The sequence below is a fragment of the Molothrus aeneus genome, chromosome 31, assembly GCF_037042795.1.
Source record: "Molothrus aeneus isolate 106 chromosome 31, BPBGC_Maene_1.0, whole genome shotgun sequence".
Taxonomy (NCBI): Eukaryota; Metazoa; Chordata; class Aves; order Passeriformes; family Icteridae; genus Molothrus; species Molothrus aeneus.
Window position 1 is genome coordinate 64,290 of NC_089676.1, and position 20,089 is coordinate 84,378.

Here is a 20,089-nt window from a genome sequence, read left to right on the forward strand (position 1 = left end):
GCAGGCTGATTTTTGCAGGGTGTGAATCCACAGTCTGGAATATCCAGAGCACAAATTCCAGGCAGCTGAGCAGCTCCAGATTTCCCAGGAGAGGGAAACCTGCTCCTGTTTGGGTGCATCTGCTCCTGCAACTCCAGGGCTGGTTCCTTCCCCAGTCCAGATGTCCTTTGGGCTTGTAGAGTCCATCCAGGCTGTCCCCAAAATGCAGACCCAGGCAGGGAGAAGATGCTGGAGCAGGCTCAGAGCCAAAGGTGAAGGTGGGAGGGATCCAGGCAGATCCAGGACAGGGCTCCACATGGGGTTAGGTAAAATGCAGTGTTCACTTTGGGGTCAGAAAGTTGAAATTCTCAGCATTTAGGACTCCAACAGACATCCCTGTGTGGTGTCACCTGGCTCTGGGTACAGGCAGGATGCAGGAGCTGCAGAATTCAGGGTGTTCCTGTTCTCCTCACAGGGATAAATCCATCCACAAACTCCACTGGTGCCTCAAGTTCCTTCTGGCAGCTCCCACCTTTGCACCTCCAGCCCCCACAGCCACTCCCTCCCTCCCACAGGGTGAAGGGATTGATGCCAGGGTGCCAGGAATGTCACAGGAATGAAAATATTCCCTAAAAGTGGCAAACACAGCCCTGGGTGCGCTCCCAGCTCAGCTCTGCCATGGACAGGGGTGCTGGGACCTGTGAGATCCAGAGGTTCAGGGGGATCCTGATGTTCCAGCAGGATGGGATCTCATTCCTTGTGACCCTGGGGGCTTCACATCTTCCCACATGAAACCCCCAAACCCCAAATTCCAGAGGATTTCCCTGTAAATGAGCATTCCCTGACTCCAGGGGCTTCACTAACATGAAACCCCCAAACCCCAAATTCCAGAGGATTTCCCTGTAAATGAGCATTTCTGAGGAGGTGAACAGCAAGAGGATGCAGCTTCTCATATGAAACCCCCAAATTCCAGAGGATTTCACCATAAATGAGCATTCCCTGACTCCAGAGGCTTCACACTTCCCCACATGAAACCCCCAAACTCCAAATTCCAGAGGATATCCCTGTAAATGAGCATTCCTGGGAAGGGGCACAGCAAGAAGATGCTTCCCACATGAAATATCCTCACCCCAAACTCCAAATTCCAGAGGATTTCCCCATAAATGAGCATTCCTGGGAAGGGGCACAGCAAGAAGATGCTTCTCACATGAAATATCCTCACCCCAAACTCCAGAGGATTTCCCTGTAAATGAGCATTCCCTGACTCCAGGGGACTTCACATCCCAAATGAAATCCCCAAACCCCAAATTCCAGAGGATTTCCCCATAAATGAGCATTCCTGGGAAGGGGCACAGCAAGAGAATGCTTCTCACATGAAATATCCTCACCCCAAACCCCAAATTCCAGAGGATTTCCCCATAAATGAGCATTCCTGGAAGGAGCATAGCAAGAGACACCCCAGCTTCTCATCCCCCCCTGCTCTGAACCCGGGGTGTCCCAGGGCACGGGGATGGTCCCCAGCAGCCCCCAGGGCAGGGTCCTGCTCTGAGGGGCACTGATGTGACCCCACAACCCCCTGTGACCAAAGGGACACTGTCACCTCCTGCCACACTGCCCAGGGGACAGCCAAGAGCTGCTGGTGCCACCTGCCCAGCAATTAGCAGCAATTAGCAGCAATTAGCTCCAGAGAGGCTGACTCCAAGTGCTTTGGGACCACAGGATGCTCCTCTCCTCCTCCTCCTCTTCCTCCTCCAGCCTGGCTGCTCTCAGAGCTGACATTCCCAATGTGACTCCAGCTCCATCTTCACTGCAGCTTCTCCTCTCCTCTTCCTCCCTGTCACAGCTCCCTGAGGGACCCCAAAAGGAGAAAATTCCCCCAAAACTTCGGGGCACAGGGCAGGGTGACCCCTGTGCCAGTGAGTGTTGAGAGAGGGCAGAGCAGAGGGACTGGGCCACCACAAATGCCCCAAACACCCTGACAGCATTTCCCACTGCTACAGCTCCCTGAGGGACCCCAAAAGGAGAAAATTCCCCCAAAACCCCGGGGCACAGGGCAGGGTGACCCCTGTGCCAGTGAACGCTGAGAGAGGGCAGAGCAGAGGAAAAATTCCCAGTTCTGGGCCACCACAAATGCCCCAAACACCCTGACAGCATTTCCCAGTGTCACAGCTGCCTGAGGGACCCCAAAATGAGAGAATTCCCCCAAAACCCCGGGGCACAGGGCTGGGTGACCCCTGTGCCAGCACCCTCCCCCAGTGTGACAGCCAAGAGCTGAGAACTCCTATTTTTGAGTGGGTTTTTAGCTCCTACCCTAAGGCCAATCTCCAACATGACTGTTGCCAAGGGAACCAGCTCGGTGCTTTGACAGTTCTGTTTTAAGGATCTCCCTGCCCAACGAGGTGGCTCAGCCCAGTTGGATGCCCTGGCACGAGGTTTGGTGGCCCTGAAGCCACCTCAATGCCAGTGTCCTGAGCAATTGTCACCCCAAGTGCCCCAGGATTAACCACACAGGGCTGTGTAAGAGGAGATTTGGTTTGAATATCCTTATATTTTATATTCTATTATTTTATTATATTTTATATTGTATTTTCATATCCTAATATTTTCAATAATTTATTTATTTTAATAACAGAGCTGAGGGGAGGGGAAGCCCTGGCTGCTCTGCTCCTCTCCTGGGGGACAGCACAGCCAATGCCTCCTCCTGACCTGCCAGAACCAGAACCATGGAATGGCCAGAGTGGCAAAGAGCCCACAGACACCCCAACAATCCCAGCCTGTGCCTGGGAACGTTGTCCAAACTCTCCTGGAGCTCCTTAGGAATGTCAGAATTCCCTGGGGAGCCTGCTCAGTGCTCCAGCACCCTCTGGGGGTAGAAGATTTGCCTGATATTGAACCTAAACCTGCCCTAAGACATCTCCAGCTATTCTAGGAGGTCCTGGAGACTCCCCACATCCCAAAGGATGGCCAGGAAAGTGCTCCACACCAGCTGTGGCTGCTGAGTGTTCTGTCCCTCTTGGAGTAGCCAGAACCACAGGGAAACAAAAAAAAACCACCCAGAATTCAAAGCTGGTGAGACTTGGAGAGGCAAAATGGAGCTTCCAGGAGGGTGCAGGTGCTCAGGGAAGCTCAGAGCAGCAGCAGCTGAGGCTGGAGCAGCTCAGGAGCTCTCCTGGATCCATCTCTGCATGGCTTCAGAGCAGGAGTAGCAGAGCAGGATCCTGATGGCAGCAGGAGGATGAGGAGCTGCAGCTCTGGCCGCCAGTGCAGACACCCCAAAGCTCTGGAAACATCTCCCCAGGGACTGTGGGAGTCCAGCTCTGGCCACCACTGCAGACACCCCAAAGCACACCCCAAAGGATGGCCAGGAACATGCTCCACACCAGCTGTGGCCCAGCAGCTCACCTCTGCTGCTGCTGTTCTGTCCATTTTGGAGTGCCCAGAACCACAGGGAGACCAAAAAAAAGGCCAGAACTCAAAGTTGGTGAGACTTGGAGAGGCAAAATGGAGCCTCCAGGAGTGCCATGAGGTGTGCAGGGAAATTCAGGGGCTGGAGCAGCTCAGGAGCTCTCCTGGATCCATCTCCTCATGGCTTCAGAGCAGGAGTAGCAGAGCAGGATCCTGGTAGCAGAAGGAGGGAGAATGAGGAGCTGCAGCTCTGGCCACCAGTGCAGACACCTCAAAGCACATCCCAGCTCTGGAACACCTCCCCAGGGTGTCACTGTGATATTTTCTGAAAAATCCCTTGGCCAGGATTTCTTCCCCTGGCAAGATGAGAAGCCTCAGTTTCTCCATGCTTTGCTGCTCTGGAATGTGGTCTGGAGATTGTTTATCCAAACATGTGAATTGTTTTTAATTAATGACCAATCACCATCAGCTGTGTCAGACTGAGGAGTCAGCCACAAGCTTTCATTCTTTTCAAGCCTTCTGATGTCTCCTTTCTCTTTCTTTAGTATAGTTTTAGTATATATTTTCTTTTAATATAATACCATAAAACAATAAATCAGCCTTCTGAGAACATGGAGTCAAATTCTCATCTCTCACCTCATCCTGGAGACCTCACAACACCACACCAGGGTGTGTGGGGGTCCAGCTCTGGCCACCAGTGCAGACACCCCAAAGCAGCATTTCCTCCAGGAGTGCCATGAGATGCTCAGGGAAGCTCAGGAACTCTCCTGATCCATCTCCTCGTGCCTTCAGACCAAGATCCTGATGGCAGCAGGAGGGAGAATGAGGAGCTCTGCAACATCTCCCCAGGGTTTGGGGGGTCCCAGCAAGTCCAGGGACCTGCTGCTCTCCCTGCCAGTGGCCACTCAGCTCAGCAGTGTCAGAACTCATTTCCCTGGAAAATCCCAGCCTGAAAGCAACAGCCTGGAAAAGCTGAGCTTGCCAACAAACACCGTTTGAGGTGTCGGAGGCTGAAGAAAAACATCTGCAGCTCAAGCACCGCCTGGAGCATCACCCGAGGACGGAGCAGCTCCCGGGATGCTGCAGGGACACAGATCTGCTGTTTCCCAGCCAATCTCCTGGGAAATGCTGCTGCTGCCAGCCCTGCCATCCTCCAGCACGTCCGGACACCGCAGAGGCTCCGGGGGAGCCGCAGCATCCAACACCTGCCCGCGGTGCCTGCGCCCTCGGCCGCATCCCGGCGCAGGCGGAGCGTGGCTGGGCGGGTGACCGGAATGGTTAAAAACACATCCCCGCTCCCGGCCGCGGCTTCCCCGCCTCCCGCCGCTGGCACCGGCTGCCTTGGGGCTGTCTGGCTTGGTGCTGTTGGCACCGGGGCTGCCCAAATAAAGCACGGAGAGTTCCTGCCTCTGCTCTTCATCCTGGGGAAGAAGAGCTCTCTGGGAGGGGGATGGAGAATCTCAGCCTCTCACAGGTGGGTGGAGGAGCTGGGGCAGCACAGAGGTCACTCCCACCCCTCTCCATCACCATCCGATGAAGGCTCTGCTGGTTTCGGCTGATGGTGCCCAGCCAAGAGCAGAGGGGCCAGAACTGGACCAGATGGTTCAAGCTGAGCTGACCCAGTAACTGAGAGGAGGAGGAGGAGCAGATCCATCTGACTGTGGGGGTGTCACAGAGCTGGCAGCACCTCCCAGGGCCCACTGAAGAGCCAAAGCAACGAGGACTCCACTCAATCTGTGCAGAACCAGCACCGGGGGACCTGCACAGCCAAGGCATCAGCAGGGCTGGAAAAGCAGCTCAGGTGGAGACCAGGCTGGGCAGGGGGTGCCAGGCCAGCCACTGGCACAGCAGAACAAGCCCAACACCACAAGCAGAGCCCACCAAGCTCCCAGCTGGCACCGCCACCAAAACCACCCTGGACACGCATCCAGACCCTGCCCCGCTCCCTCCCTCCCACTGCTCCTCTCCCGCAGGAACCCGGATGGGCACGAGACACCCTGGATTGGCACAAAACGAGGTTAGGAACCAAGGCAGGGAAAACAAACAGGAACAGCTCTGCTGCAGCTCCCTCCATCTGCCTGCACGGCCGCCGTGCCAGCGCCAGGGTGACTCCCCAGATGCCGCCGCCTCCGGCTCCTCCGGCGGCTCCAACACCCCTGGAGAGGTGAGAACGTCAGGCACAGGGGGAAGAGGCAGCATCCTGCAGGCAGGAGACCTCCCAGGCAGGGAATCCTGGGCAAACAGGGCGTTTTTCCCTCCAGAGGAGGATGGGCACCCACACCTCGGGATGCTCAGCTCAGGTTCCAGCAGCATCACCCCAATCCTTTGGGATTTCTCCTCCCAGCAAACAGCACAAGCAGAGGTTTGGCCATGCCAAACCCCACGGCATTGGCAGGCTAGAGGCAGAATTCCTGTCCTGGCAGCGGTGCCAGCACATCCCTCACCGTCTGGGCACCTCCACAGAGCCTGATCCCAGGCTTTGTCCTAAAATCCAGCCTTGCCTGTTGAGCCTAACACGTTGTGCCAGACAGCTGAGTGGTGGATTCCGCGCTCTCCAGCCTGCACAGGGATGCTCTGCTCCTCCCCTGGGGCTGAGCACTGATCCCAGCCCTGGAACAGCTCCTTTCCCCCAGGCAGCTGATCCAAGTCATCCCAAATCAGGCCAAGCAGGTAGTGAGTGATGCAGAGAGGTCGCCCTCCCTCCCTTTCGTGCCTCACCAGGGCTGTCACTGCTTCCTCAGCTCTGGAGCCAAGGGCTGCTGCTGGCACAGGCACTGGGAGCATATGGCAAAGCCCTAATGGCACTGGGAGCGGGGCTCTCCACACATTCCTTGGGGAAAAGCACCCTGGAAAGCAGCAAGCAAAGAATTCTGCTGCTCCAGACAGTGCTGGGCTCTCCCACATCCCAGCAGGACCTGCAGATGTCACCGGCTCGAGGCTGGGGATGGCAAAAGCCCTGTGGGACCCCATCCCACAGGGGCAGGGCAGGCTGGGAGGCTGCTCCAGGACACCAGGGCATCTCCCCAGGGCACACGGAGCTCTCTGGGTGGCCTGGCCAAGCTGAGAGCTCCAGCAGCTCCAGAGAGACAAAAACACCCAGTGCCCTGAACCTCTGAACCTGCCTCATCTCACCAGGCTGAGGACACCTCCCCATGTCCTCCAGCACCCCAAGGAAAGATCAGCCCCAAAATCATCTGGTTTTGGCCCCTTGGTGGCCTCCCAGGGCACTGCCCAAACAAAAGGGTTTGGACCTGCAGATGTCACCTGCTCAGAGGCTGGGGATGGCAAAAGCCCGGTGGGACCTCATCCCACAGGGGCAGGGCAGGCTGGGAGGCTGCAGAGCATCTTCCCAGGATAGAGGGAGGTTTTCTGGGTGGCTTGGCCAAGCTGAGAGCTCCAGCAGCTCCAGAGAGACAAAACCACCCTGCAGGACAGGGACAGAGCCCTGAACCTGCCTCTCTGCAAACCTCCTCATGTCCTCCAGTGCCCCAGGGAAAAAACCAGCCCCAAAGTCAACGGGTTTTGGCCCCTTGGTGGCCTCCCAGGGCATTGTCCAAACAAAAGGGTTACACAACTCCCAAGTGGAATAACCCTGCAGAGAGAGAATGATCCTCACACACAAGGACAACCACGCACCAGCCCAAACACACCCGAATGTGCCGACAGCAGCACAACGGCAGCCAAGAGCTCAGACAGGGCCCTCTTGTGCGGGAGCAGGGCCTGGGTGGCTTCCAGGGGTTCCTCCACACCCTGCCATGCTTGTAGCAGAGCCATCCACAGCCCTGGAGGAATGTTCTCCAAGGAGGAGCCTCTATCCCTCCCTAGGACAGGTGCCAGGGAGGGGATGTCACGCTGGGATGGCTCAGAGGCTCCAGGATGAGGCACCAACCATAAAAACACAACAACTTCTTTCCAAGCATCTCCCATCTCCTTTGCTCCTAAAAGGATTTTTTTGGGGGTCTGTTTGTCCAGCTGTGCTGGACCCTGGCTCTGGTGGCCAGGGCTGGGCCACAGCAGAGGCCAGCCCGGGAGGAAATCTTGCAGTGTCACCATCCGGGCTGTGTCCTGTCCCAGGACAGCTCCAGGTCACAGCCACCTCCCCTCCCGGGATGCTCGGCCATCCCCAGCCCCACAGGCTGAGCATCCCCACGCTGGGGCTGCCAGGATGTCCCCACACCCTGGGGCTGAGCATCACCCACACCCAAGTGACTCTTTCGGGTGCCCGTGGGAGGACCGTGGCCAAAACCAGAACAAATCCCGGGATTCGTGGATGGGAACGCAGCCACCAGCCCCCAGAGGCTGTGACAGCAACAGAGATGGGTGCGGGGGAGCCGTGGGGGCGGCGGGCTCAGCCCTTGTCCCCACCGTGTCACCTCCCACCCGCACAGCCCTCGGGACCCTCGGTGCTGCTCCAGAGACCCCTCCCCGCCCCTGATGGGCCGCGGGGATGTGGATGAGACCAGACCCAGCCCCAGCACCCCCAGACCACAACACGGCGGGTCCAGCCCAGCCCCCGGCCGGCGGCTGCACCTCCCCACCCAAACACGCGCAGCAGCATCGCTCCTGTCACGACAGACGACTCCCGACACGGCAAACGGAGCCGCCAGCAGCCAGACAGGGATGGCGGGTCCGAGCCACCGGGGCCACCCCGCAGGGACCCGCAGAGACGGGGGACGCGGCGCTGCCAGCGGCGAGCCCCGACACAAATCACACCCGCTCCGTGCCTGTCGCGACTGTCGCCGCCGGTGAACCCCTCTTTGTGTGGCGAGCCCCGCTCATCCCGGCGGGACGGGGAGCGGCCGCCGCCGCCGAGCCCCCCGCCCATCCCGGGGAGGCGGCTCCCACCGGAGGCACCGGGGAGCCGCCCCAGCCGCGGCGCGGATGTCACTGGGCTCCCCCGGGAGCTCCGTCCGCCCCTCCGAGTGTCAGCGCCGAGCCCCGGGCACCCTCACGGCGGGGCGGCTCCGCCGCACCGGGGACTCTCCATCCGCCCCCCCCCTCTCCGCGGGCAGCGCCGGGAGGGGCCGAGCGCCGCCGCCGCCGCCCGCCGGGGCCTGTCTGGAACCTTCCGCCGCGGCCGTGGGGGGACACGACGGGCAGCACCGGCGCCGCCGTGACCTTGAGCCCCGCCGGCCGCCCGGGGAGCCGCACCCGCAGGCGGCGGCGGGGCGGGCCCCGAGGGCCGGGCGGGGCGGGGCGGGCGGTACCTGCCTGACCCACATAACGGCGACGCCGCCGCCGCCGCTCCCCGCACCTGTCGCTCGCTTCCCCGCATCCCCCGCCATGAGCGGCGGGGATGAGGAGGGAGCTTCGCCCGCTCGCGGTGCCGCCACTCACCGTCGCGGGAGAGGTTTCCCCGAGAGCTGCCGAAGCAGGCGATGAGCAGGAGGATGCCGAGGGCGGGAGGCTGCATGCTGGCGGCGGCGGGAGCCCGCGGGGCCGGCGCGACCGAGCCGCAGCGCGGGCGGCGGGCGCTGCTCTCTCCGCTGCTCCCTCAGCTCTGGAGCCGGCGGTGCGGCAGCGGCGGCGATTAAATAGAGCGCGAGGAAGAGACCATTCGTGCCGGGGGGGGGGGAGCGGGGGGGGCCGCGCCGATGCCGCCCCCCTCGGCCCCCGTGTAAACACGCCCGCTCCGGCCGCCGGCCCCCCCCGCGGGCTGGGGCGCGGTGGTGCGCGCCGCATGCGCGGCTCCCCGCGGGAGGCAGGTGCGCGCGGGGCGGCGGCGGCGGCGGCGCCGGCGGGGGGGGGACGGCGGGAACGGCGCGAACGGGGCTGCCCTCAGTGCCCGTGATCCCCCTCAGTGCCCGTGATCCCCCTCTGTGCCCGTGATCCCCCTCAGTGCCCGTGATCCCCTCGGTCCCGTGATCCCCTCGGTCCCCGTGGTCCCCATCCCGCCCCCCATGCCCCAGGGTGTCATCCCCAGTCCGGATCCCCGCCATGGAACAGGGTCTCGCCGGTGTAGCGGTGGAAACGGGACCGGTCCCATGGCAGGGCGCCGCCGGGTCGGGTCCCCTCTCGGCTCGCGGTGTCCCCGCGATGGGCCCTGTCACTGTCACCCGGCTGGGTGGATGGGGCACGGTCCCTTTGGCAGGAGAGGGGCCGGAGCAGAGATGCTCTGCTCAGCAGAGATGAGGGCTGTCACCTGTGCTGGGGTGTCACTCCCACTGGGGTGTCACCTGTGCTGGGATGTCACCTGTGCTAGGGTGCCACTCGGGGTGTTGGTCTCAGTGGGCAATCACCTGTGCTGGGATGTCACCCATGTTAGGATGGCACTCGTGCTGGGATGTCACTCATGCTGGCATGTCACATGTGCTGGGATGTCACTCTCCCTGGGATGTCACCATGTTAGGATGTCAACCTTGGTAGCATGTCACTCTCACTGGAATGTCACCTATGCTGGGGTGACACCTGTGCTGGGATGTCACCCTTGGTAGCATGTCACCTGTGCTGGGATGTCACTCTCCCTGGGATGTCACCATGTTAGGATGTCACCCTTGGTAGCATGTCACCTGTGCTGGGATGTCACTCTCCCTGGGATGTCACCATGTTAGGATGTCACCCTTGGTAGCATGTCACTCTCACTGGGTGTCACCTCTGCTGGGTGTCACTCTCACCTCTGCAGTGTCACCTGTTCTGGGCTGTCACCTGTGTGTCCCAGCCCATCCCTGTCCCTTGTCCCACCCAGTCCCACAACCTCTCCTCGCAGCTGGCCCCGTTTGGGGTGGATCCTGCTCTGTGCCAGTCCCTAAATGTCGGTGCCCAGTCCTGGCTGTCCCCTGGCATCTCCCTGGCAACTCCTTTATGCCCCCTCACCCAAGCGTGTCTCAGCCATCATCTGATCCCCCGAGCTCTGCCTCTTGCCAGCCCAGGCATTTCCAGCTCTGGAGGATTTCAGGGCTCTGGGGAAACACCCCTAGCTCGTTTCCCGAGAAGAATTAACCCTTTGTGGGAGCGTTCCTGTGCAGCCCCTCCCCAGCTCGGCACCTGTGGGACAAAACCCTTTCCTGACCCAGAGATGGCGTTTGAAAAACTTTCATTCCAACGAACCTAAAAACTCCCTGCAAATCCCTTTCCCGCAGGCTCGAACCCCTCAGGAGGAGCTGCTCCGAGGCTCCTGCAGCGGAGCTGTGCCAGGGATGGCTCTGTTAGTCACAATCCCCGTGGGAAGCGCCCGTGGGAGGCACCAACAGCTTGGGCACGGTCCCTGCCCATGCCCGCGCTGCCTCCAGCTCCATGCCGGGTGTCGGGACGTGGCCCTGGAGGTGACTAAAACTGCAAATCTGGGGGCAAATTTGGGGTCAGGTGAGACCGCGGGAGGCTTTTCCCAGGTTTTTGCTCCTTGTCGGGTCGGAGAAGGGCTCGGGAAGCGCCCGTGGGAGGCAGGAGCAGCTTGGGCACGGCCCCTGCCCATCCCCGCGCTGCCTCCCTCCTCCCGGACATGGCCCCGGAGGTGACTAAAATTGCAAATTTGGGGCCAGGGGAGGCCGCAGGAGGCTTTCCCCGGGTTTTCTCTCCTTGTCAGCTTGGAGAAGGGCTCCCCATAGGAGGCACGAACAGCTTGGTGCTGCTCCCTGCCCATCCCCTCGCTGCCTCCGGCTCCACTCCGGGTGCCCGGACATGGTCCTGGAGGTGACTAAAATTGCAAATTTGGGGGCGGATTGGAGGCCACAGGAGGTTTTTCCCAGGTTTTTGCTCCTTGTCGGGTCGGAGAAGGGCTCGGGAAGCACCCGTGGGAGGCAGGAGCAGCTTGGGCACGGTCCCTGCCCATCCTGCGCTGTTCCCTCCTCCCGGAGTGGCCTTGGAGGCGACTGAAATTGCCTGGTGGGCAAATTTGGGGTCAGATTTGAGGCCACGGGAGGCTTTTCCCAGGTTTTCACTCCTTGTTCGCTTGGAGAAGGGCTCGGTGAGTCCCGGGATGTGAGAGCAGCACAGGGGACCCAACCAAGCTCAGCTCCTGGAGCAGGGAGAGGGTCCCGTGGGATGGGGGCGAGCTGGGCCAGCTCTGGGGGTGTCCGGGGGGCTCCTGGCCCCGCACTCAGCCCTGAGGGGGCAGTTTTACTTGGAAAAGGGGGGTTGGGGGTGGCACTGGCTCTCCTGGGGTTTTTTTGGGGGATCCCCGAGCATCCCTGGATGTCCGTGCTCCCCCCGGGCTGTGCCAGAGCTCCGAGCCCCTCCAGGATTCCCCCCGGGCTGTCCCTTGTCGCTGTCACCCCCCCAGGGGCTCCAGGCACGGCTTTTAACCCTTTCCCTGCCTCCTGCTTCCCCCGATCGCGTGGGTGCAGCACTCACTCCCCATCACTCGGGCAGAGGGCAGAGGAGGAAGAGGAGGGAGAGGAGGTGTTCAGCGTGCAGCAGGTACCGAGGCGACGCTCGCCACAACAAATGGCTGTGATTCAGCCCCGGAGCATCTGGGAACGAGCCGGGGGAGCCGCAGCAGCTCTGCCGAGGCGTCCCGGAGCCCCCGGTAACGGGAGCTGCCCTGCACGGGGCCGGGGACGATGGAGCTCCTCGGCTCCCGTTTCCCGAGCTGCTCTCGGTGTCTCTGGTTCTGTCACAGGAGTCCAAGCTTTGTCACCTCCTCGCTGTCTGGGAGCTGTCCCAGCCCTCCAGGGCGTCCCTCAGCCAGGTGGGAAGGGCTGTGCCAGGTGTGGGTGGCACACACAGAGCACCCCTGGGCAGGTCTCAGTGGCCTCCTGCTGCCAGCCCTGGGCACCTGTGACACCATCCAGCCCCTCAGGGGAAGGATGGACCACCCTGAGGTTCATTTTCCACCCAGGCCCAGCTGGAATGTGGAGCTAAAACACTTCCCCAAATGCCTGGGCAATGCCAGGTGTGATCTTCCCCTCTGCTCCCCCAGGTCTCAGTGTCTGTCTGTTTGTTTGACCGTTCTTTCCTCACAGCTCTGGAGAATTTCCTCTCTGAGCATCTGAATTTAATGATCTCTTGGCTTGCCAACCATCTCCTGGCTTTTAGGATCAGGCCAGAAGCTCCTGCCTTCCCTTTGCAGTCCCTGCTGTCTCTGGGATTGAGGCTGAAAGGTGGAATAAATCCTTCCAAATCATCAAACAGGCTCCATAACCCATTTCCCTTTAAACAACCACGTTTGCTGCCACCCCAGGCACGGATGGCATCTCCCTGGAGGCTCTGCAAAGGCACAGAAATCTCCAGGGAAGCCGTGGGAGATGCTTCCAGCATCCCTGTGAGATCCTCGGTGCCCAGAATAATTTCCTTTAACCTCTGTCAGTCCCAGGGCCTCGTGTGCTCCTGCTGCCTCTCTGACACGCTCAGCCCTGTTTGTTTTTATACCTTGGGCTGATTTTGCTCTTCAGAAAGCCCTTCATTAGCCCCACGCTGGGTTGGAGTGCTTGCTCCTGTCTGGTGGCACTCCTCAGTCCTGGATTCCCTGCTCCACGCTGAGCTGAGCAGGGGCTGCTCCTCAGCAGCATCCAGCCACTCCAAATTCCCAAATTCCACCAAAAACCGAGGCAGGAGGAGCCTCCCTGCTCCTCTCCTTGCTCCGAGGGCTGTGTGGGATCAGCTGTGTCCCTCCCTGGTGGCCTGGGGGCGGCTCCTGTCCCTAATTCCCATCCTTGTCACCTCATTGCTGGCGTTTTGACACTCTCACCTGAGCAGGGAGCCAGGAGTTCCCTGGGGGGCAGGGAGTGTGATTCCATCCGGGAATGGCAATTCCATCCGGGAATGACAATTCCATCTGGGAATGGCAATTCCATCCAGGAGTGACAATTCCATCCAGGAATGACAATTCCATCTAGGAATGACGATTCCATCTAGGAATGGCAATTCCATCCAGGAATGACAATTACATCTAGGAATGGCAATTCCATCCAGGAGTGACAATTCCATCCAGGAATGGCAATTCCATCTGGGAATGACGATTCCATCTAGGAGTGACAATTCCATCCAGGAATGGCAATTCCATCTAGGAATGACGATTCCATCTAGGAATGACAATTCCATCCAGGAATGGCAATTCCATCTAGGAATGACGATTCCATCTAGGAATGACAATTCCATCTAGGAATGAAAATTCCATGTAGGAATGACAATTCCATCTAGGAATGACGATTCCATCCAGGAATGACGATTCCATCTAGGAATGACAATTCCATCCAGGAATGACAATTCCATCTATGAGTGACAATTCCATCCAGGAATGACGATTCCATCTGGGAATGACAATTCCATCTAGGAATGACAATTCCATTTAGGAGTGACAATTCCATCCAGGAATGACGATTCCATCCAGGAATGACGATTCCATCCAGGAATGACGATTCCATCTGGCTTTTTGGCTGCTCTCTGGAGCTGCCAGCCACGTGTTTTGGTGTTTACTCCACCCTTGCACCTCCTTTTCTATCAAACCCACCTTGCGCCGTGCCGGGCTGGTTTTGGAGCTGGTTCCTGACCAGTGCAGGCTCTCATGGAACTCCTGAACTCTCAGCTGAGCTGATTTTACAGAATTATTGTGCACAGAAATATCTTGTCCTTGATTTGCTTCTGTTGAGGTTTGGTTGCTCCTCCTGAGTCACGTTGCTGTGAGTCAGGAGCCAGAACCTGATGCTTGTGCATATTATATATTATATATATTTCAATTTTATATTATATATTATAATTTATAAATTTTATATTATATATTGTATATTATACATTATACATTATATATATATTATATTATATTATATTATATTATATTATATTATATTATATTATATTATATTATATTATATTATATTATATTATATTATATTATATTATATTATATTATTAGAGTTCTATATATTATATTGTTATATAATTTATATTCTATATTATAATATCATTTATATATTATATAATGTATATTATATAATGTATATTATATCGTATATTTTTATATAATATATATTATATATTATCATATTATAATTATTATATTATTATAGCTCTACACTAAAAAATTGCAGGATTAAAAATAGATGAAAATTATAAAATCTAAAATCCTAAGGCGTCATTCCATCACCAATTGCCTAAATCAAATTCTTGCAAAGAGTTCTTCTCAGATTGCAGAGCAGAATCCCTCTCTGTGAATGGGAAAACTCCCACTCTGGGAAGGGGAAAAATCCCACTCTGGGAACAGCTCTGGAGCCTGGATGAGCAAAATTCAGTGGCAGAGAACCCCAATAATATTATATGTATTTAATTATAATAATAATATTATTAATAATTAATATTATTAATTATTATATTATTAATAATATTATATTTATGTAACATTATATGTGTATTTGATATGAGCACATCTGATGTCAAAAGAGAGCTACAAACAGAAGAGAGAAATAAAACCCAGGCCAAAAGAAAATGGGTTTTGAAAAGCTGGCAGGAAAATTAGCAGGAAGAAAAAAAAGATAAATGCAGCAGAACTTTCTCCTTGGTAACTCTCACACTTCAGAGCACAATTCAGAACCTTGTTTAGAGGAACTCCTGGTTATTCCCTGAGTGTGTCCTAAGTGAAATTCTGCTTTAATCCATGAAACATTGACATTTTATAGATCCAGCTTTGCCGTCCTCAGCTCGGAAAATGAGATTTTTGTTATTCTGGGGAAAACGCCTTGAACAACTGGGTGAAATTTGAGGTTGGAGGAGCTTCTGTGGGGACAGAAAATGAGTTTTAAACACTGCAAATGACAACTGGTGAGGCAGCCAGGCAAAATCCTTACAGGGAGAAGTAACTTTTGATTTCTTCCAGGTAATAAACAGGGCCTGGATCAATATTTCACCATCAAAGAGATGGGTTTTATATATATATATATATATATATTTTTATACACTGAGTCTAATGTAGTCAAATCCGACATCCTTGGGAGGGGAAGGAGCCAAGAAAAGTTGCAGGAATTTGCAAAACATCTTGAAATGACATAAAAAGAGGAAGCTGGTTAAAAGGAAATTAAATGAGTGAAATCCTCAGCTCTGCCATGGAGAGAAGTTAAAGGGAAGGTTCTGGAGCCAGGATCCCGTGTCCTCTGCTGGCCCAGATGTGCTGCAGGAGCTCTGGAGGAACATCTGGAGCAGCTGCTGGGGCTGTGGGGCAGGAAGGGGTGGGAATGGAGCAGGAGATCCCAGGGGGATCCAGGGTTGGAGCCAGGGATGGATCTACTGGAGCTACAGAAGATCCCAGGGGGATCCAGGGAAGGACCTGGTGGAGATCCCAGGGGGATCCAGGGTTGGAGCCAGGGATGGATCTACTGGAGCTACAGAAGATCCCAGGGGGATCCAGGGAAGGACCTGGTGGAGCTCCCAGGGGGATCCAGGGATGGACCTGGTGGAGATCCCAGGGGGATCCAGGGATGGACCTGGTGGAGATCCCAGGGGGATCCAGGGTTGGAGCCAGGGAAGGACCTGGTGGAGCTGCAGGAGATCCCAGGGGGATCCAGGGTTGGAGCCAGGGAAGGACCTGGTGGAGCTCCCAGGGGGATCCAGGGATGGACCTGGTGGAGATCCCAGGGGGATCCAGGGTTGGAGCCAGGGAAGGACCCGGTGGAGCTGCAGGAGATCCCAGGGGGATCCAGGGATGGACCTGGTGGAGATCCCAGGGGGATCCAGGGTTGGAGCCAGGGAAGGACCTGGTGGAGCTGCAGGAGATCCCAGGGGGATCCAGGGATGGACCTGGTGGAGATCCCAGGGGGATCCAGGGGTTGGAGCCAGGGATGGACCCGGTGGAGCTGCAGGAGATCCTGGGTGGGCCAGGAGGGAAGTGAGGAAATCCTCACTGTGCTGAGTCCCGGAGGAGCAGGACACAGATCCCGCTCAGGGCTGGGGGGAAAAGGAAGATTTTGGATGCTCAGAGCAACTCATCCCAAAAATCAGCATAGAAACGTGCCTGGCTCTCCCAAAGGATTTTATCCTCATAAAATTTTATCCTCATAAAATATCCTGAGCTGGAAGGGACCCACAAGGGCTGAATCCACCCCCAGGCCCTGCAGAGCCCCAGAATTCCCACCCTGTGCCTGGGAGGGAGCTCTGGCAGCCTTGGGGCTGTGCCCTGCACCCTCTGAGGGTAGAATCTTTCCCTAAAATCCAACTTAAACCTCCTAAACCTCCAACCTAAAATCCTCCTAAACCTCCCTGACGCATCCCCACCTGTTCCTGTCCTGCTCACAGGGAGCTGCCCCTCCTGAAGAATCACTTTCCCAAAGGAGTTTATCACCTAAAACCACAGTTTTAAAATCATCTTTCCAAAAAGTGAGACTCCAGAGTTTGAATCTCTGATAAATATTTTGGTTCCAGCCTTCCAGCTGTGTTGCTCCTACAAGAAAACAACATTTGTCCTCAGCTTGGGGTCAGGGAACAGCTCATGGCAAAGCCCAGGATCCCAAACATTCCTGGCTTTGCTGAGTGGGCCCAGGATGGGAATATTGGGAAGTTGTTGGATCTGGAATGTTGGAGATGTCTCTGTGGGCTGCCAGCAGGTTCTGCTGAAGGATTTCTGCAGTTTTCTGGTGCTTTTCTCACCCTGGATTTCCTCTGCTTCCTCCAGCAGCAAGTTCCTTGAAATCCCAGAATCCCAGAATGGTTTGGGTTGGAAGAACCTTGAGGATCATCTCATCCCACCCCCCTACCATGGCAGGGACATCTTCCACCATCCCAGGGTGCTCCAAACCCCACCCAGCCTGGCTTTGGACACTCCCAGGGATGGGGAATCCGTGGAATCATCTGTGCCAGGGCCTCCCCACCCTTACAAGGAACAATTTCTTCCCATCCCTGCTTCCCTGGGAAATCCTTTCCAGCCCCTCACCACAATCACAGGGAAGAATTTCTTCCCAAAATCCCACCTAACCCTGCTCTCACTTCCTGCTGCGTGAGCATCACTTCATTTTCTCATCCTTAAATCCCTCTCCTCCTGGATTTGGGTGCACACCGTTCTGATCCTGTGGGAATTCTGTGGAAATCTTTGGAATTCTAAAAGAATTCTGTGGGATTCTGTGGGAATCTCTGGAAATCTGTGGAATTCTGTGGGAATCTGGAAATCTGTGGAATTCTGTAGAATTCTCTAGAATTCAGTGGAATTCTTTATGAATCTGTGGAAATTGGTGGAAATCTGTGGAATTTTGTGTAAATCTGTGGAATTCTGTGGAATTTTGGGGGGATCTGTGGAATTTTGTGTAAATCTGTGGAATTCTGAGGAATTCTGTGGAATTCTGTGGAATTCTGTGGAATTTTGGGATAATCTGTGGAATTCCATGGAAATCTGTGGAAATCTGTGGAAATCTGTGGAATTTTGGTGGAATTCTGTGGAATTTTGGGGGAATCTGTGGAAATCTGTGGAATTCTGTGGGAATCTGTGGAAATCTGTGGAAATCTGTAGAACTCTCTAGAATTCAGTGGAATTCTTTATGAATCTGTGGAGATCGGTGGAAATCTGTGGAATTTTGTGTAAATCTGTGGAATTCTGAGGAATTCTGTGGAATTCTGTGGAATTCTGTGGAATTTTGGGATAATCTGTGGAAATCTGTGGAAATCTGTGGAATTTTGGTGGAATTCTGTGGAATTTTGGTGGAATTCTGTGGAATTTTGGGGGAATCTGTGGGAATCGGTGGAAATCTGTGGAATTTTGTGTAAATCTGTGGAATTCTGTGGAATTTTGTGTAAATCTGTGGAATTTTGGGGGAATCTGTGGAATTTTGTGTAAATCTGTGGAATTCTGGGGAATTCTGTGGTTATCTCTGGAAATCTGTGGAATTCTGTTGAATTCAGTGGAATTCTGTGGAATTTTGGGGGAATCAGTGGAATTTTGTGTAAATCTGTGGAATTCTGAGGAATTCTGTAGAAATATGTGGAAATCTCTGGAAATCTGTGGAATTCTATGGAATTTTTGGGGAAGGGCAGCTCCGCTCCCCCCCTTCGTGGTATCACAAACCTCAGCCACATCCCCCCCATGTTCCCACCTCATTTTCCAGCTGGAATTTGGGACCTTTTGGCTCCTTTGCTGCTCCCAGAGAGAGCCAGAATGGGCATGGACAGGGAGAATTTTCCATGTGAAGGAGAAGATCTGACACTTTGGGTGAGGCACGGGTGTCATTAATTGCAAAAAAGCAAAATTATTTCCAGGCTGGCAGCTGGGGTGGGACCAGTCCGAGCCTCCCGGGCCATCCCCCGGGCATTTGCAGCCTCTTAAACCCAGCTTAGGACTCCACACTTAAGGGGGTTGGTTTTGCTCATTTTTAAGCTCGATTTCACAGCCCAAATTCCTCCCCCAAAAAAAAGCTTTGCATTGGGATTTCACAGGAGTTATCCGTGGCTGGAGCTGAGTCCTGGGAAAGTGGGAGTGGGGAGGAGGGAGGAGAGGGGAGAAAGAGAGAGGGAAAGGAAGGAGAGGAGAGGGGAAGGATGGGGGAAAAGAAAGGAGGATGAAGGATGAGAGAGGATGAAGAGTGAAAGAGGAGGATGAAGGGTGAGAGAGGAGGATGAAGGATGAGAGAGGATGAAGAGTGAAAGAGGAGGATGAAGGATGAGAGAGGAGGATGAAGGATGAGAGAGGATGAAGAGTGAAAGAGGAGGACGAAGGGTGAGAGAGGAGGATGAGAGAAAAGAGAGGAGGATGAAGGGTGAGAGAGGAGGAATGAGAGAGGAAGGAGGAGAGAGGAAAAGGAAAAGGAAAAGGAAAAGGAAAAGGAAAAGGAAAAGGAAAAGGAAAAGGAAAAGGAAAAGGAGGGAAAGGGAAGGAAAAGAGGCTCCCGGACAAATCCCAAGCCCCACCAGGGAGAGAAATCCCTTGCTACCACCAAATCCTGGGGTTTTTTAAAAATTAAATGCTTCAAATGGCTCTTCTCAGCCAATTCCTGGTGCCTCTGCTGTAGCAACACTCATTTCTTCCCTCTTTAATTCTCATTAAATCTCTCCTCCCCCCTCAGTCCCCTGCTCAGTGTGCACCTCTGCTTTTGAGATCCTCCTTTTTCTCCTTGCCTGCCCTTCCCTCACAATAACCACTGGGATATTAATATTCCAGACAGAAGTTATCCCAACGAGCCTGTTCTGCCAATTAAATCAGAATTTTGCTTTGTGTGAAGAATTCGAGCTCCTCCTGTTTGCTCTGACTTTAATGTTTGTACACACGGATTTCTGGCCATTAAAGCCTCGTCCACTCGTGTCCTTGTCCTCCCATGAACCAGGAATGGTGCAAATCCATCCTGGAATCAGGAGGGTTTCTTGCCTGGCTTGGGGTTTTCAGAGCCAGCTTCTCTGGTGGCTAAAATCCTATTAATTTCCAGCCTGTGCTCCTATTTTTATTTAAATATATATATATATATATAAAATATATATTTTATTTAATATAATATATTAAATACAAATATTTTAATTTAATATATAATATATTTTATATATATTTATAATTTAATATATTTTATACTTATATAAAGTATATTTGATTCCTATTTCTTTTAATTTATATTCATTACAATTTATTATAATTTAGTTTCTATATATTATATCTACACATGTTTGGAATGGGGAGAGCAGGAGCTCCAGGTGTTGCTGGGCAAGGATCCTGCTCAGGAGGCTGGAGAACATCCCTGGACACGGGCTGGGTGACACCAGGTGACATCCAGCAGGAGAACATCCCTGGATATGGCTGAGTGACACCAGGTGACATCCATAGGCTGGGTGACACCAGGTGACATTGAGCAGGAGAACATAGAGGGGCTGGGTG

At 54.8% G+C, this 20,089-nt stretch overlaps 1 protein-coding gene across 2 annotated transcripts in view; it reads right to left on the reverse strand.

Annotated features, from left to right (window-relative positions):
- Positions 1-8,884, reverse strand: part of CADM3 (cell adhesion molecule 3) — a 37,238-nt gene extending 28,354 nt beyond the window's left edge. For both annotated transcript variants that reach the window (XR_010785198.1, XM_066568291.1), the window contains exon 1: positions 8,722-8,884. Coding sequence is in view for 1 of the 2 variants with exons in the window: in XM_066568291.1 (XP_066424388.1) it covers positions 8,722-8,797 (76 nt within the window). In the remaining variant the exon portion in view is untranslated. The remainder of the gene's footprint in view (positions 1-8,721) is intronic.
- Positions 8,885-20,089: the final 11,205 nt, after the last annotated feature.